Source organism: Bombus pascuorum, chromosome 3 (genome assembly GCF_905332965.1).
Source record: "Bombus pascuorum chromosome 3, iyBomPasc1.1, whole genome shotgun sequence".
Taxonomy (NCBI): domain Eukaryota; kingdom Metazoa; phylum Arthropoda; class Insecta; order Hymenoptera; family Apidae; genus Bombus; species Bombus pascuorum.
In genome coordinates this window covers 811,332-828,309 of record NC_083490.1, presented here as the reverse complement: position 1 = coordinate 828,309, position 16,978 = coordinate 811,332, and the positions used below count along the sequence as shown (strand labels likewise).

The 16,978-nt window shown below is 43.0% G+C and overlaps 4 protein-coding genes across 4 annotated transcripts in view; 2 read left to right on the top strand and 2 right to left on the bottom strand.

The window, feature by feature from the left end:
* LOC132905053 (uncharacterized) overlaps nt 1–16,341 on the bottom strand; it is a 142,155-nt gene extending 125,814 nt beyond the window's left edge. Inside the window, exons 1-2 of the mRNA XM_060955979.1 lie at nt 15,100–16,341; nt 14,204–15,019 (exon numbers count right to left, since the gene is read on the bottom strand). Coding sequence (XP_060811962.1) covers nt 14,332–15,019; nt 15,100–16,316 — 1,905 coding nt within the window. The 5' untranslated portion in view covers nt 16,317–16,341 and the 3' untranslated portion in view covers nt 14,204–14,331. The remainder of the gene's footprint in view (nt 1–14,203; nt 15,020–15,099) is intronic.
* On the top strand, nt 56–2,405 carry LOC132905266 (thymidylate kinase). The gene is made up of 3 exons (XM_060956418.1): nt 56–346; nt 500–659; nt 734–2,405. Exons 1-3 carry the CDS (start codon nt 217–219, stop codon nt 1,089–1,091), a joined length of 648 nt encoding a protein of 215 aa, XP_060812401.1. The 5' UTR covers nt 56–216; the 3' UTR covers nt 1,092–2,405.
* LOC132905055 (uncharacterized) lies at nt 2,363–6,496 on the bottom strand. The gene is made up of 4 exons (XM_060955981.1): nt 6,303–6,496; nt 4,603–4,754; nt 3,858–4,461; nt 2,363–3,713 (listed from the first exon to the last, which is right to left on the bottom strand). The coding sequence occupies exons 1-4, from the start codon at nt 6,494–6,496 to the stop codon at nt 2,366–2,368; spliced, it is 2,298 nt and encodes a 765-aa protein (XP_060811964.1). The 3' UTR covers nt 2,363–2,365.
* On the top strand, nt 6,723–9,489 carry LOC132905054 (uncharacterized). Its single transcript, XM_060955980.1, has 6 exons — nt 6,723–7,768; nt 7,845–8,246; nt 8,350–8,607; nt 8,703–8,766; nt 8,839–8,933; nt 9,427–9,489. The coding sequence occupies exons 1-6, from the start codon at nt 7,385–7,387 to the stop codon at nt 9,487–9,489; spliced, it is 1,266 nt and encodes a 421-aa protein (XP_060811963.1). The 5' UTR covers nt 6,723–7,384.
* Nucleotides 16,342–16,978: the final 637 nt, after the last annotated feature.

Below are 16,978 nucleotides of genomic sequence, written 5' to 3'. Positions count from 1 at the left end.
GCATTTTCTACGACTATATCTCTATCGAAACGAGATTCTTAAATTTGAAATACAGATTCGATCTTAAATCGATTTCGTTTCGATAATTGACACGTGTCACGTGTACGCCATGAACTACTGTATACTGCGCGTTATTGTTTATCAACGATTCAAAATATTGGCAAATATTTAATTCTACACATATTAATTAAATAGGAGATTTTATTGAAAGAGATAATGTCAACGGCACGTGGTGCTTTAATAGTATTCGAAGGATGTGACAGGGCGGGAAAATCCACTCAGTTGAAGTTGCTGGTTGACGCGTTGAAACAACGTAACATTCCGGTCGAACAACGAGCGTTTCCTGGTAATCAGATTTTTTAACAATTTCGTACAGGTTTAAGCATATACTTATATCAGAGTAATTACCGATAGATTGATTTTCTTTCTCTATTTACCGTACATAACCTTGTCAAACGATAACCAAAACAATCAATATTTGATTATATGTTGCTTTCAGACAGAACAACCGTCATTGGAGAAATAATAAATAATTATTTGACCAAGAAACTAAATTTTTCACTGGAAACAGCACATATGTTGTTTTCTGCAAATCGATGGGAATGCAAAGATGAAATTTTGAAATCTTTACACAGTGGTACTACTGTTGTCATAGATAGGTAAGTATCAAACTTTGTATCGATCTCTAAAGGACAGTTTTTAAGTATAACATAAATTATAAATATCGTTGCAGATACGCTGGTTCAGGTGCTGCTTATACAGCAGCTATGACCGGTAGATGTTTAAATTGGTGCAAAGCACCTGACAGTGGATTACCTTCTCCAGACATAGTTATATTCCTCAATGTTTCCAACGAAACTCAATGTTCACGTAGCAACTGGGGAGAAGAGCGGTATGAAAATAATGAAATTCAATCGCATGTTGCTTCTAACTATAAAAAGATAATGGATAAAACATGGTGCATAATTAATGCAGATGACGATAAATCAAGGATACATTCCCAAATATTAAAGAAAATATTAGGTATTATAGATCAAGTTAAAGATTTACCTGTTGGTAAATTATATGAATCCGTAGAATCTGAGAATTGATACTAATAACTTAAATATAGTTGCGAATGTAACATAAGTTGTATTGTTGATACAAGCATAATAACTGCGTAATAACTATGACGAAGAAAATGCGAATGTGAATGCGTTGTAAATGTTAATATTCGGAGGTGATATGTGGTGTATCCATTGAATGGAAAATAAACTTAGTACGATCGACAGCACGATTAGCTTTCACATACGAAAACTTTTTGTCCACCGATTTATATTATTTAAAGTTGTATAAACAAATATTATTGAAATCATACTTATTTCCGTAGAGTAGGTAATCAAATTTATATATACAAATAAATTTATACAATGAAATTAATAGTAGATATAGATTTACTGAAAGAAATAAAATAGGTTTATTTATTTTTGTTATGTAATATGTAACAGTTATTTCACGAAAATTGACGATTCGCGGCCTTATATATAGTATTTTTTTTTTTTGGTCTTTCAAAACAGTTAAAGAGATCTATTAAGCGTTTAAACGACAGGTTGGTTAAAAGAGATAAATTATCATTTTGATATGGATAAGAAGTGCATGCTATTTTTTTATACGCGTATTAATTCGTTCTTATAAATAACAGCTTTTAATTATTAACAACAAATAACACCAGCGAATATGGTATAAACTTCCATTTTGTAGTATATGTTAATTAAAGCATACTGATTCGAATCGATCGAAGGTAGCAGCAGAAATTATGATAGAAGCACAGACGACAAGTATACATTATATTCTATCAGTAACAGACATGCGATTAGTACGAGTTGCCACAGTGATACGGCAATGTATCATAAATCTCTCAACATCATCTACACATGGCGAATACTTGTATCAACTTCCATATCTATTACTAGACTGTGGATTTCTATGCAAATTTATATTTTTGAAAATATAGTTAAGAAAGTAGAATCTTGGTAGAAAATTGTTTTCCTATGGAGTATTATAGAAAACACTGTACTCTGGATACTTTATATATTTTTTCATATTACGCGCATTTTATGCAACTTTAACAGAGTATATCTTTGTTGTGACTTTATCGTTTCGGATATCAAAAGCAATAGCGGTATTCAGAATGATTCGATTATAAATATTTATATAACCCGATTTAAACTAAAAAACAATGTCTCAAAAGAATATTCTTAAAAAGCTTAAAAATATTCTTCGTTATGTATAATTAAATAAAATTCTTACAAAAATCGTCTTGTTTCGATACGCGTAGAAAAATAATTTATAAAATTTCTCTGCTTTGAAAATTTTTAGAGAAATTTTAATCCCTCGGAGAGATAAACGGACTTATGTTAAAAATACCTGATTCCACGATATTTTTATTACGCTGAGCACCGACAGAATAATTCGTATCCGGAGAACCAAAAACGAAAGAAGTTTCGAACTGTTTAGACCAGTTATGATTAGTTTTCAATTTCTTTTCCCTCGGTTCGTTCGTTTCAGAATCGTCCTCGGTACTGTTGGAAAGAGAGTTTTGTCGTTTCTGCTTCGTAAAAGGCAAGCTGCTCTCGTTGTTCGCGACTACGTTCGAACTTTGACTTCTGCTACGATTTTCCATGAGTAATCGAGGCTTATCTTGACCAATCATTTCACACGTAACGTTGCAGTTGTTCGTGGAGGTAGACGGTTGATTAACTTTGTCCAAAATGCTAGATCCTACTGTTCCTTGATTTGCGCACTTAGACTTCGCGTCATCTTGTTCGTCGTTTAAGCGTTTAAACCGCGTCAGATTGTTTCTTATCGCGTTACGTTCAGAGTTCCCTATCGTTTTACGACTAGTCACATTGATATTATCGATTAGGTTGTTGGTAGAGTTTGATTCGGTGGTTGAAATGGACGATGAAGTCAAAGCTTTGTCGACGACCGGTTGGAGAGACTCTCGTATTTCGTTCGCTTCCGTTTGAAACGTTCCATCTTGGAACGAAGTCGAACGGATAACATTCGGGTATTTCGATACAGAGGTATTTTTAATATTCCTCTGCTCGGACGCACATCGATTGCCATTCCATTCCTTCGTAGAAAATTGTGTCTCGCTGTAAATTCTCTTTCGCGACTTTCTACGCCCGCTGCTCGCCTCGACTACATTTTCCTTTACCGGGTTGTACGTTATCGTTGCCGTGCTTGCGTTACCGTTGACGCGACTAGTTACCATAGAACAGTCGTATTTTCTACATGTACGGTTCTTTACGTTTAGAGGCATCGCTCGAAGATTCCGATCGGATTCGTTCGGTAGCTTTGGAACAGTCGCTTCCGAGATACCTCGCGGCGTGTTTTTCAACGCAGAATCGACGGTATCGTCGTCGGTCTGCTTAACGCTTTTCCGGTTGGAAAGCTCGTAACAACGACATCGATGATTTTTTTCGTACGTCGCCGGTTCGCTCGAGAGACCGTCGTCGAACGTCACGAATCTTTTGAACGAGATACCGGCTTTCAAGCTGTTCCAGCAATCGCAATTGATCCGAAGAAAACAGTCGTCGGTCCTGAAGTGGGTCCTTTGAAAGCTGAATACTATCAGTTCCCGCGGTATTGACTCCCATGCTTCGATCAGCGACGCCAGGATGTCGTCAAGATTCCATTTCATGGTATATCGCTTTAATCGCTCCGCGTACCTTCAACAACAAACGTTTCACCGTTGTCCGACAGCGAAGAAAATTAAGCAACGTTCCCATCAAATTTCAAGAAACTTTTGCCAGCAGTGTACATTTGGAGGACGGTGTCTGAAATTGTCTAAAAATTACTGTCACGAGACTCACCTTCGTCTAAATATCATTTTAACGTAATGGAAAACGTCCCTCCGCAACGGTCGTAAAAATGCCGGGAAATCTTCGGGAAAGTAAACGAGCTGTACGTTGCTCGCTACGAAATCCTTTAGCGCGCGAGCTCTGCCTCGTCGTAGAAACAGCAAGATCTTTCGATTAGACTCGATCATACGATCGTTCACGTTCGACAGCCAACTTGCGAAGAACTCGTCCCCGATGCTAGAATCCTCGCTGTGATCGTAAACGTGCTCTTTCGCCGTTATCTTGGACGCATACGGTCCGCAGACGAAGAGCGGTAGTTTCGTCGTTCCTGAAGAATTACAGCTCATTAAAACCGTCACTCGGTTCCTCGACGAATCGATCGCCCTTGGATCTTTGACCCCGTTGCACGGGATTCCCGAAGGGAGAACGTCCGAGTACATGGTCAGCTCGTCCGCGTGAAACAAATCCTTGTGCCTGTACTTGACCATCGTCGATCTCATCAGGTCGATCCAGTCGCGGTAATCGGCGAACGTCGGTCCCGGCTGACTTATCAAATCGGTAGAGAAGCCGTACTCCTTCAGAAACGTAGTCAACCATCTGTCCGAGCACTTGAATCCTACACACGGTAACACCGAGAGAAGCAAAGTTTAATTGGCGGTCGACGCTAGCTGCATTTCCAACCGAAGCTACTCCATCGACTTTCTACGCGCTAAAAACAAAAATGAAGATAAAAAATATTATCAGTGGGATTAAGTACCGTTCGAGCCACTTATCCTTGCCAGTTGCAGAGCCTTCTCTCGCAGTAGACGTCTGTCCAACGGACTATTCATCGCGTGCTTCTTACAAGCCCATTCGAACAGCTGCTCCTTCACCGCCTTCATAGCGATCTCTTCGTTTATCTTGTTCGTGCTGTGTCGGAAAAGTGTAACGTATCGGTAGGAACCGGCGATTTAATAAGCTCGAAGGGTAAAGTTATTTCTCGAAGAGCATAGCTGTGGAATTCACTGATGATTTTCGATCGCCGATCGAACGTTGTTTCTCGTTCCTCGATTAGGCGGCTACTCGGCATCAATTTCAGAGGGATGCGTCGATTGGAATTTCAAAGCGCCCGAGCATGCTTCTTAATCGCTGTCCTTCGCAATTTTTCGAAGGGAATCTCGTCGCGTTGCAACAACCGATAGGTTTGGTGGGGAAATTCGACGCTCGGTAACGAGTAACAAAGCGCGGCAACAAGTTGCTGACGAGGTTGATGGAAAAAAAACCAGCCCACTCTCGAAAGCAATTTTCCAGAGAAGCGGGGTAAAAGCAGCTTTTATTTCCATGGATATGCGCGATGAGAACCGCGCGTGGACCGTTCCACGAATATCGCTCGTCTTGCACGCCGAGTTGGATTGCATTCCTCTGGGGCGTCGTCCTGACGAGACACTTTCCATCGTAAATTTTCATCTAATACGCCGCCTTATATTACCCTCTCCCTCCCTCTCTCTTTCTCTCTTCCTTCCTATTCCACTTTCCACCCCTGTAAAAAGCCAAACGCGGCTCTCATTATTCCGACGTGGAAGAGACGCGATCTGTTCTGCGATCGATCAAAACAAATCAGTTACGTTTAATTTGTTGGTGTTGTCGTTTATTCCAACGACTCGATCGCACGTTCGGAACGATTTTAAAAGGAATAATTTATCTCACGAACGATCTCAATTGGTTCGCAAGAGGAAACAGAATCGCGGAAATAAACAGCAAGATACGATCCATCCGGAGCTGGAGCATCGCGAGCAAATCTGATTAATGGACGGCCGCGATCCCACGACCATTAGCGACATTTCGATGGGACAGGGTCGCGTACCGACGTTGTTCGAATCGGTGGATCTCGACCGGTCGAAAGTCGATGATGGATTTGTCGAAGAGCGTGATAAATTCTATCGGCTGTTGCATTTTTAATGGTGGACGAGAAAGGACGACGAAAAGGTAAATAGAGTCGTCAAGATTCTTGTATCGAACGATTATTTCTAAGCAGATCGCCGGATAACGAATGACACGGAATGGCTGTGAAATAAACAGCTAGTTGTTTACCATGCGTTTGTACACCGGAGATATTAACACGACGGTTGTCATTTAGTCTGCAGCTTGGATTCGATGTGATCAGCTTGACAGTAGAGTGGCATTATCGTCATCCTCGCAGTTTCTAATACTCGTTATTTCACCGACGAAGAATCGATAAAACGCTCGTGATTTGTAGCACTTTGGCGAAAAAAAAGGGATAACAAACGCGACAGGGTTGCTCGATAGGAAGCTAAATCCACTGGAGCGGTTTGTTATTCCGCTTCAACCGTTCAATGATTCATAATTTAACGACGACTGGAGGAACGACGGACGTTCTAATGGCCGTAAGTGTACGTCCACTCGCGTTTGTTTGAATTAACGACTTTAATTCCGTTTTATCACGGCCGATTGAAGAACCCGGTTTCGTTGTTATTTACGCGGTTGCTGGGAAACGTTCGACCGCTTGCCGCGTCACCAGGGATGATGGTGCCGCGCGATTTCTCTTTAAGTTTCGCCGCATCCTCCTCGAGGAACAGTAAGTTAGTTTTCGTGGCGACGCGACAGGTAACTCGCACCGCTTTTCGTCCTCCGTTTTCCACCGTGCGACCCATCTTTTTACTCGTCCACAGCGTCTAGATATATCGCGAATTTCGCGACTCGCTCTCGCATTCGTTCTTCGCGCGACGCAAAGCATTCTCGATTTAAACGGACATCGTCGTCTCTGCGAACGAAGAAGGAGAGTGCGCGATTCGAATTTCCATCGCCGATGTTTATTCTCGCGGTTGGATCGAACCACGCGCTCGAAAGTATTCTTCAGGGTATTCGTCGAAGAAAGTATTCGTCGTGGCGGAAGCGAGGTGTTTTCTTAGTTGGTTTATTCGTTCTTTCGTTCGTAAATCGTTAATTCGTCGCCAGAGGAACTTCGATTCAACGACCGGTGCAGTTTCATTCCGTTTCTCGTAATTGGTCCTTTTCGATATTAAATCTCTTTTGCAAACGATCGCCGACACGCAGCGCGGCGAATAAACTGGAAAAGCGTATCGAACGCGGCCAACGAACAAATTATCGGCCACCGGACGATAAATCAGAGGGGAAAACGGTTTTGTATACGCGATACGAGTTCACCGGATTGTTCGTACTCGCGCGTATCGAAATAACGTGCCTCCTCTTTTTTCCTTTTTTACCATTTTCCGCTTTCGCTAATATTTCAAATCGATGGTGGACGCTTCGTACGGCGGAAACAGCGACTAGTCGCTGGCTAGACCAAACTCGATTCGTTTCGAAATCGTAATCGACGATACCCTTCGCGTATCTCTCGCGATATTTCGTTCGTCGTTCTCGCATCGTAAAATCGCACGCTGCTCTAAAGTTTGTAAAATATGCGGCTAGGCTTCGACGCGCCTATTTTTCCACAGAATTTCCTTTGACGAAACGCGCGTGGAGATACCCCGCAGCTGGAAATTTCCGTGAGAAACAGCGACCGCGCGATAACGAGGAAAATGAATTTTTCAAAGTTGTTGGAAAAAGAATTGACGCGTTACCCGAGGAAAGAGGTTGCTCCATTGTCGAAAACTCGAGTAAAGCCGTTCGACGTTGAAAGTACGCTGGCGGAAGTGACCGAAGCGAGAAAATGTCAGGCGAGAAAGTATCACGGCCCAGATTCGCTATTGTACTCGGCGATTTACCCCATAGTTTTCATAATGAAAGTGTTGGGTTTGGCGCCGTACGATTTCACGGGCGACCAGCTAGTCCCGTCCAACTGCTATCTCCTATTTTCCTTCGTCTGCATGGCTATTTATTCTTACACTATACACAACGTGTGCGTAAGATTCCTTGCCGTGCAGAGAGAGAAAGTGATCCTTAACGTGTTCGAAACTGCCAAGGTAATTGCAACATTTTTGCTACAAAGTAGCTACGTTCGTCGGACGATTAACGATTAACGATTCACGATGATGGCAGATAATGATGAACTACCTGATCGCTATGTACGATCTCATATCGGTGATATTCACGAGGAAAGCGTTTTGCCGCATTTGGAACGCGCAGCAGGACTTCGACGAGAGGCTCAGCCAACTGGGTTACCCGCACAAGGAAGTAAAAACTCGGATAGCGGCGTGGGTTCTTTTGATCAGTCAGATCGCTGTTTGGACGGTGGTTAATCAGAGTGGAATGTTCGCCTTCAACGAGACTTGGCTGTTCAATATGAGTTACATGTGTCTGTACGTCACCAACGCGACATCCGTCTACAAGTTTTTCGGAATGGCGAGCTTTCTCGGCCAACGCTTTCATCGGCTGAACCAGATCGCGAAGGAGAATCTACCGTCGAGAGTCGGATACAAAAGCACCAGCGTCAGCAAAAAGGTGCGGCGTACATATCATAGCTAATTAAAATCGTGTTGCGTTTGTTCGTACGATAGCGCGCAATAGCGAAACGTAACACCGCGTTAACGTTTACTCGAAAAAGACCATCCAGGAATTGCACAACGAGTTGATGCTATCCGGCGAATCCCTGGGCTCCCTTTACTCGTGGTCGTTGTTCTTCTGGCTAGGAAATTTGAGCGTACACATCATCAGCAATCTCTACTTTATCATCGATTGGGTCATCGTGACGAACGGCTACAACTTATCTTGGCCTCTGATATTCAACATGAGCTCCTGGCTTGTCGGATATATGGGACAGCTTTTGGCCCTGCACATCGTCTGCGATTACACGGTAACCGAGGTAACGTCGATCGCTCTCCCTTCTATTTCTATTCATTTCACAAATTAGTCGTAAAGTTCGAGCAGAGATTTTAACGGAAGGATCGCAAATTCCAGGCTAATTTCATGGCTGTTACCCTGGTCGAATGGGACGCGAGAATAGTCGAGAGATATCCATACAATGCGAGTATTTTAATATAAATTTCGTACTTTTATCGAAGCCACCGTACACGATCGTTCGTATCTTTTTTACAGGATACCGTTCGTACTACGCTGCACTTTCTCAATAGACGGCTTCATTTCTCCGCCGGCGGTCTCTTCGACGTCAAGTTGTCATTGCTCTGCTCGGTAAATATATTTTCTATCTTTTCTGCGGAAAAGTAGACTTTAATTACGAACGTACTCGCCTCTTCTTCCTTACGCATCAACCAACCCAAAGAAAAACCCGTCTTTATCTCGTCGGTCGTGTCAATCTCGTTACCTTACTTTTTATCCCACCAAAGCGACAGATTAATTGGATTTCGCTTAATAACCACGATCTCCAAATGTTACCTAGATCGTGCCGTCGCAAATTGCATCGCGAAAAAGCATCCGAGAGGTTACCGTAACTCGCTCCTCGATATCCCGTTCGGTTTCGTGGCAAAGCTGAAACGAGTTCGTAATAACAGTTGCACGCCAAGTTTGTCCAATTTCCAGCAGACGCTTCGAGCAAAATCGTTCATCGCGATCCCTCGTTACGGTTCTGCTCTCGATTGCTATTTTGATATAAACCAGACGCTCGACGAACGATCAACGACCCGTTTAAAGCCGCTGTTCGAAAAAATGTCGCTATTGTTTGCAGATCGTCGGAGTGATGTCGACGTATCTGATAATCCTTTTGGAGTTTCCCTCGACTTCATCTTGAGCAACGACACGGAAGAAAGAAGCAAGCAACGTTCCAAAAAATTCGATAAGATCGTTCGTCTTTGCATCACGGACCAACCACCACCATTTTTCATCAGTTTTCTGGCGCATTTGCGTCCGCTCGGTCGTATATTCGTGAAAACTATTTTTTCACCGGTAAGTAGTACGTCCAGGCTTTTCACGTACCACCAGATCTATAAGTATACCCGTGCATTTGCATCGGAATTGTATCCGGATTTGCGCAAAGGGAATTGAATTTGATATTTTTCCGGAATTTACCTTCTCGTTCGATGGAAATTCTCCGATCGTAGCGACCAGGTGCAACGTTTCCCTCTCTGTTCCGCTTTTGCGCATAAATAAAGGTTACCGCGGCCAGACGTAACATCCTCGGCGTTATACGTTAGAACGATCGTGTACGATGGATGGATGCGGATGCCAGTTTAAAGGAGAGCGGCTGACTCGTAACGAATTTAGGAGCAAACTTTACGATGTTGTTCCACGAAGATGCATTGCGACGAGATATAAAACACGGAAGGCGAGATCATCGAGCCCCGTGCGACGAAGCCGATATTTTCGATGAAGCGAGATCTGTCTCCGAGTGTCCGACTACGCCCATTGCTCGAGTTGATCCTGCTGCGATCCTCGAACCTTTTCCGTTTCGATCGAGAGGCGAATCTTTGATATTTTCGAGACGAGACCTGCAGCTCGCGTGCAGCGGGCTTAAGAGATTATAAAGGAGTTGCGATCAGACATTGAATTTCTCTCGACGGAAAAGCGTGACAAAAAGATAAATAGAATTTTTCCGACGACAGACTCGGATGAAAAAGGATCGACCTTTTTTCCACGACTAGCGGCAAAGGAAAAATAAAACGATCATCGACATCGGACATCGGTGAGCGCAGACACGTTGCGGCAATTTTCCAGGCCATCACCCTGGAAAATTGCTTCTTCTCTCGTTCTGTCGTCTTCCTTTTTTCCCCTGGTGTACGCACCGACGCTGCGTGCCAATTTCACCTCGTACCGGTGTAACTTTATCAGTCGATTAAATTATTAAGATCTCAACGCACACCCTTTCGCACCTTTCCGCCACTCCCTCGGATCTCGCGATCAGCGACGCTCCTTTCGTTCCGTACTCGGCGAAACCACCAGATCAACCGGTAAAAGCAAATTCAAAAAGACACGACCTCCGATCTTTTCTTCTTCGTCCGCCTCGCGATGATCTTTCTATGCGTCACGTTTGCTTCTCGATGCGTTTCCCTCGGAACTGTACGAGCCACGACAAGAAGCGTACGATCGTGGTAGAACGACGACGATTAGGAGACATCACCGACAAAGCGAATAGCAAAGGAGGTAACGATGTGACGGCAAGGGACACGGTTTAACAGTTCTCTATAGACCGAAACGCGGTTATAGCGAGTTCAATCTGGGATTTAAGTTGTATGTAGCTGCGTCATCGTTGGGACAGGTCTGTCTTTGCCTCGGCCAAGACAAAGGATAAGCTTCCGAAGGAGCGAGACAATTTCGTAGGTGTGTGTCTGCTAGCTGGATAGCGTTTCATAAATCTTAATCTTTCGAGGATTTGGTCGGCTATTTTCTTGTCTGGCGATCAGACAAACGAAACGTTATCCGAAAAGCCGAGCTAACTAACTCGTTACGTTCGATTAACGTTCCGCACCGACTGTAAATCGATAGGAATTAATACGATCAGGCCGAGAAGCGGTGGCAAACGGTTCGATAAATTACAAAGTGATACGACGATGGCGGACGGCTGCTTTAATCAACTGCCGTGAATCGATACGGCCGAACGCTCGTCAAATTATGCAAGCTTTTCGCCGATACAAACAAGAGATTCGTTAAGAGTGAATCGTCGATCGGTATCTGCTCGTGTATCTTCGTTTGCCTCGAAACCATTCGCGTAAACGCCCTCTGAAACGTCGTTGCCTAATTAATTGGTATCAATTTGTGGTGATCCGGTGCAACGTAAACAGGTCCGATTCGTCTAATTTTATTGGCTACCGAAAGCGGATGCAATTTATACCAATATCCACGTCCTGCTTAAACGGCCACAGTCGCTAATTACGATCCGCTGATTAATAGTTTTCTTCGTTCAACAATTTTATTTTCACCCTCCTTTCTCCGTTTCTTAAGAACCAAGGAACAAACGAATGGAATAAAATCCCAATAACGCGAGTATTTCGCTCGAGCTAGTTGGAAATTTTGTCGGGAAGAACCGCGAACGAAAGGGACGTGTTCTTTCGCGAATGTTTTTCATTCGAGGTAATTAATTACCAGCGCGACTGTTTTCGTGAGAATTTCATTTCGAAATCGAAGAATGCTTGGTCGCACGGTACGAGTGATTTACGACTGTACTACGTACACCGTGTGTTATTTTAATATCAAGATGTATATTCTTGCGACGCAAACTCGTATTGTAAATTTATGTCCACGCGTGTACGCATAAAAGATATAACTTAGAAAACACGAAGCTGGCACCCCGCTGGGGGTAGCCACCCACATGCTATATTTATTTTATTTTATTTGTTTTATTTACCAATGAGATATAACGCTTTACCAAATGTCCTTCAGGACAAATTGTAAAAACCAAAATAAAATAAAAAGAAAAACGCGTGTACGCGTCTCTATCGTTATGGGAGAGCGTTGTAACCTGCGCACTGATCGTCGCAAAGTTATAACGTTATCGCCGATCGACGTCGACCAAATTCTTCGTGCCCTTAAACAAATTTATTCTCCTTTATTCTCTCGCTTCGGTCGAAATTCGAAAAACGACGCACGTCGTACGTACCATACACGTCAAAATTTGCCGGCCTTGACACGTACACGGATCACCGACAATTTCCAGGTACGTTGGCCAACGTAGTTTCAGCGGTGACGGTAACGGCTGACCGTCACGACCCGCGCTTAGCGTCGTTCGGTATCCGCGTCGCAACTGTGTCCGGCGCGTACGAGCATTCTACGTCGCTGTATCATTTTATCTACCGCGAGCAAGATTGCACCGTTATGGCCCCACGAGATCCCAGACGTTTTCATAACATTATCGCGATCTTTCGTGATAGCCGTTTCACCGCTGTGAAATGACAAGCGCAAAGACGAACATTGATCGCGCTACGTAACCGGGCTTATCGACGATGCTACTCGATCGTTCTCCGCCTCGTTGAACTGGTGACGCGAACGAGAATCTCGCCGATACCTGACAGGACGGTGCGACTGAAAAGGTTGCCGATTTCAGAGTCGATTTAAAACTTAGTTCTATCGTTATTCTATCGACGTACGTGCGCGTGCATACAAAAAACGTATATCCTTTGAATCGACACGATTACAGTACACGTATGTAAGGCATTTTTTGGCACACGTCGAATTTTGAGCAAATTTTAATCTCATAAACGATAAGGATTCGATCCGAGAAGATTGGCGCGAACACCGGCCAAGTCGGTTTTATCGCTATCCTTCGCTTTGATTACGATAGACTTAAGCGACTTGATCGGAACAAGCAGAGGAATTACGCGAGTGAAATTACGGCTCTCCTTTCTTTTATTCACGGAGATCCGATCAGTTCGTGTCCAGATTATTCGAGGAGCTGCGCTTCTTCAGATCCTAACGCGTTAGGTGGAAATCTTGCTTTCCATTAAGATAAACTCCCTCATAGAAGCGGATGTATAAGGATGACTTGAAATTTGCATCGAGAATTTTTATTGAAAGGATAAGATATTAAAAGGCATGAAAGAGCTAAAAAAAAGACCCAAGTCTAACTACGTATAAACGTAAATCGTACGATAAATAAAAGTGTACAATTCGTAGAAGGAATTGCATCTACGTAAGCTTAACTATCTCTCGCTTATAATACAATTCGACGCATGCAACGATTACGTGACATTGGTAAATATCCAGATCGTAAAGTACATGTAGCGTCAAGTTCTAGTACACTGTAAGATATTTATTCTTTACAGAAATACCACGACGGTAGAATTCTTTTTTTTTTTTGCTCTTGCAGCGGTTTGCTTCCGCACATTATTTTACGCTCGTATCCTCGTTTCGCGTTTCCAGGTGGCAACGAAAGGAAACGAAATAGAACGAATTTTAAGAAATAACTTTAAAATCGAAAATCTATTCTATCGCACGCACGATGAAAGTCTTTACAAGAAAGTTTCCGTTGGAAACGATAGTAAGACTTAACGTTCTGTATAATTTCTGTCAGTTTCTGTTTTGTTTTACCACGTTCCAGAGCTTCGAACTAAAAACTGTGATCGAATGTTTCGCGTTTCGTACCTTACGAAAAGGACAAGTTTTTAAAACCGTTAAAATACCTACAAATGCAAAAGTAGACGGAATTCTCGCGATTTCATTCGACTACAAAGTTCGCTCGTTTAAAGGAAACAGTCACGATCAGAACTATACGAGACTATCAGAATTACGTATGTACATGGTTTATGACGTATCGTTGAAAAGAACTCGCGTACGATTCTAAAACGAAGTTTACCTAAATCTACGAACGTTTCAAAAGCCGACCCAACCTGCAAAACGTTCGCTGCAACATATTTACAACATCGAAAAGTGCTAAAACGATCGTGAAATACGCAATAATCAACTATTTGTATCATAAATTGGTAAAAACAATTTGTACCGTCGATTTCGTTACATGTCATCATATATCGAGCGACAATCAGATCTGGAAATAAGTCTTGTCAAGGCTGCCTAACTAATAAATTAATTTCACGATACCTATGCCAATTATATAATAATATAATAATATAATACACCAATTTCATATTAAAATAAACGAATCTCAACCGAGGAACCCCTTGCGTACAATTATCATCGAATTAAATTAAAGGTTGGAAGTCGGGTCGTTCAACGATGACTGTTGTACCTGGGTGTTCACGTAGATTCTAGTATCGATGGATTTCGCGATGGCATGGTGAGATTCCAAGTCGCGTTGAGCCAGAGAGCGGGTGTTGAGAATGGGTTTAGCTTCTTCGTAAATGCTGTTTTCCTTCAACGACGGAGCGTCATCGTAAATGCTGGACCTAGGTCTCTCGATACTTTGTGACTTGGGAATGTCGTAAATTGGCTCCTCTTTCCTGTTTAGCTCCAACTGCGACTTCCACATCCATGGTATTTCGTCCTCGGACATGGATAAGAATCTCCTGGGGACGTCGTAGTGGTTGGTCATGGACGACGAGGGAAGGTCGCTGCAGCTTCTTCGAAACTCCACCTCGTACAGGTCGTTCTTAATGATCGTCGATAACGAGGCATTACTGTTGTAATACACGTGATAAGAGCTGTTAAATTTCGCCGAGTTGTCTATCTTAGTCGAGGTAACGAACGAATTCTCCGGGGTCTTTGATACGCATGGATGTTCCGGTAGCTTGGATACAAGTTTGTCAGTTAAAGGCGAAAGGAATCGAATGGTCTGAGAAGGAGGAGGAGGAGGAGGAGGATAGGACGGGCCGAGATCTAGCTTCACGTCCTCGCGTGGCACCTCCACTAAAACTAGCTTTCTCCCCTTCCGCTTCCTGCGATATCGAACGAACGTGTTAACGAGTAGTAATGTTTATTTATAAAATTATAAAAACATCAATCTATATCTACCCACTCCGCGGAATGATACGTATCGCAAGAAGCTTCGCTCTTTTCTTCGCTCGATCTGTTCTTCGATTTGAAAGTTTTCAGCTCGATTCCTTTGTTAGATTCAAAATGGTTGGTTTTTTGGTGACGTAGCACGTCCGCGACGGAAACCAGAGAAGTTATAGACACAGAGGAACAAGATCTCTCGTCGTATTCAGAATCTTGAAATTCTCGCGATTCCTCGCACAGGTTTCTTTCCGACGAGAATCTTTTGATGAGCTTCCCTCTGGTGAACGAACAGAGCAGCTTCTTGAGCGATTTTTTCCGCGGCAGCCTCTTTCCGGTGACAGGTATCCAATCGATGGCAGTGTTCTCGACGTCGATCGGTTTCTTCAGAAATGCCCCGATTACCTTTGGAGATGTATCGACGCGTGAAGTATCTGGCAACGTGGAATTATCGCTCTTCGGGGACTCGATCAAGGTACTCGTTGTTGTTGGAAGAGAGTAGTCGGATGTAAAACTAGTTTCTCCCGATGAATTCACGTACAGATCGACGCCATTCCTCGTTCTCGTCTTGTCGGCCCTCTTTGCCATGTTGGAAAGATGAATCTTTCGCATCAGCTCTGCTCTTGTTAAGCAATTAGGGGGTCTCGAGGAATCGGTACTAGGAGGCAAGAAAGTCGAGCAGAGTTCCAAACCAGAAGTTTCGCGACCGAAAGCAGTCAAGATCATCTTTGATTTGACCGAACTCTTTGAATTTTCTAACTCACTTAGTCTTCTCCGAATAAATCTGTTATTTTCGCACGTATTAAAAATTCTGTTCTCTGGTGACAAGGCACTTCCGTCAAATTCGTCGGTGTTCGTACTATCTCGGATCGAACGAGAGAAATCGTGTTTGAAAGGATTGCAGAATCTTTTGGATCTTTTTGTCCACAATTCCAGCATAGGAGAGTTCGACTTATTTTCTTTCGGACTTTTTAGACTCACCTGCGCGGTCTTCGGATCGTTATAAATCTTGTATTTCACTTCGAAAGCTTCGACGATCTTCTTGACAAAATTCTTCTGCTTGCATTCGTCGATTTCTCTGTTCTTTTTGGAAGGCGAGAGACAACCCTTCTCGAAATTGCGAATAATGTTTCTCAAATTCGACGTTTCTCGAGGTTCTCGCGTCGATTGAAGAATTGTCCGCGAACTAGCAGCCTCGTGGCCGTTGCACGGTTTGTCGTTGTGCGCAGCTCTCATCATATTGCTAGTGCTTGCAGTACCGACTGCAACTTTGTTCTTCTTAGCTGAACGATTCTTAGAGCAGTCGATCCAATTTCTCGTTATAAACTCCTCTTGCTCCACCTCAGGCTATAACAGAATAAAAAAAAAAGATAAATTTGCAAATGCGTTAATACAATTTCTTGCTCGTTATTAACTATTCCGTTATTGGCAAAGTTTTCACAGATAATAGAAAGGATGCGTCGAACAACCAACCTTCCAGTTTCTCTCCATCAAGATATTCATCCTCGTTGTACTTGTTTCAGCAATCCTACGTATTTTAAGTTTCACCGAGTCTAAGCTCTACACTGTTGCGTGGAATTACCACGACTAAATCGAATTAAATTCGCGTTAAGAATTTTGGTTAGTGTCCGGATAGATGACGCGATTCACTCAATTGCACGTTAAATCACACTTTCGGCGTAAACTCGATGTCGAGAGCTTGAAATTTAACTATTAAGTGAAGGTCCAGCGATTAACACAGCCTACTTATACCTTCCGGGGTAGGTAAAAGTCGGTACTATTTACCTGGCAACCTGTCCTGTTCGAAGGGAAAGGTCAAGTCGGATTTATAATTAGGGTCAAGTCGAGGCTTGGTATATTTCGAAACTTTCTACCAACGTTCCATCGACTAATTTCTACAT

Bases quoted from the DNA above. Each gene is read 5' to 3' on its own strand.
- LOC132905266 (XM_060956418.1), top strand. From the start codon at position 217: ATGTCAACGGCACGTGGTGCTTTAATAGTATTCGAAGGATGTGACAGG. The intron at 347-499 runs GTAATCAGATTT...TGTTGCTTTCAG, and splicing joins CGAACAACGAGCGTTTCCTG to ACAGAACAACCGTCATTGGA. The intron at 660-733 runs GTAAGTATCAAA...ATATCGTTGCAG, and splicing joins ACTACTGTTGTCATAGATAG to ATACGCTGGTTCAGGTGCTG.
- LOC132905055 (XM_060955981.1), bottom strand. From the start codon at position 6,496: ATGGGTCGCACGGTGGAAAACGGAGGACGAAAAGCGGTGCGAGTTACC. The intron at 4,755-6,302 runs GTTCTTCAATCG...TTTCCGACACAG, and splicing joins GTAAATAACAACGAAACCGG to CACGAACAAGATAAACGAAG. The intron at 3,714-3,857 runs GTGAGTCTCGTG...TTGTTGTTGAAG, and splicing joins AAAATGATATTTAGACGAAG to GTACGCGGAGCGATTAAAGC.
- LOC132905054 (XM_060955980.1), top strand. From the start codon at position 7,385: ATGAATTTTTCAAAGTTGTTGGAAAAAGAATTGACGCGTTACCCGAGG. The intron at 8,247-8,349 runs GTGCGGCGTACA...TACTCGAAAAAG, and splicing joins GCACCAGCGTCAGCAAAAAG to ACCATCCAGGAATTGCACAA. The intron at 8,608-8,702 runs GTAACGTCGATC...CGCAAATTCCAG, and splicing joins GCGATTACACGGTAACCGAG to GCTAATTTCATGGCTGTTAC.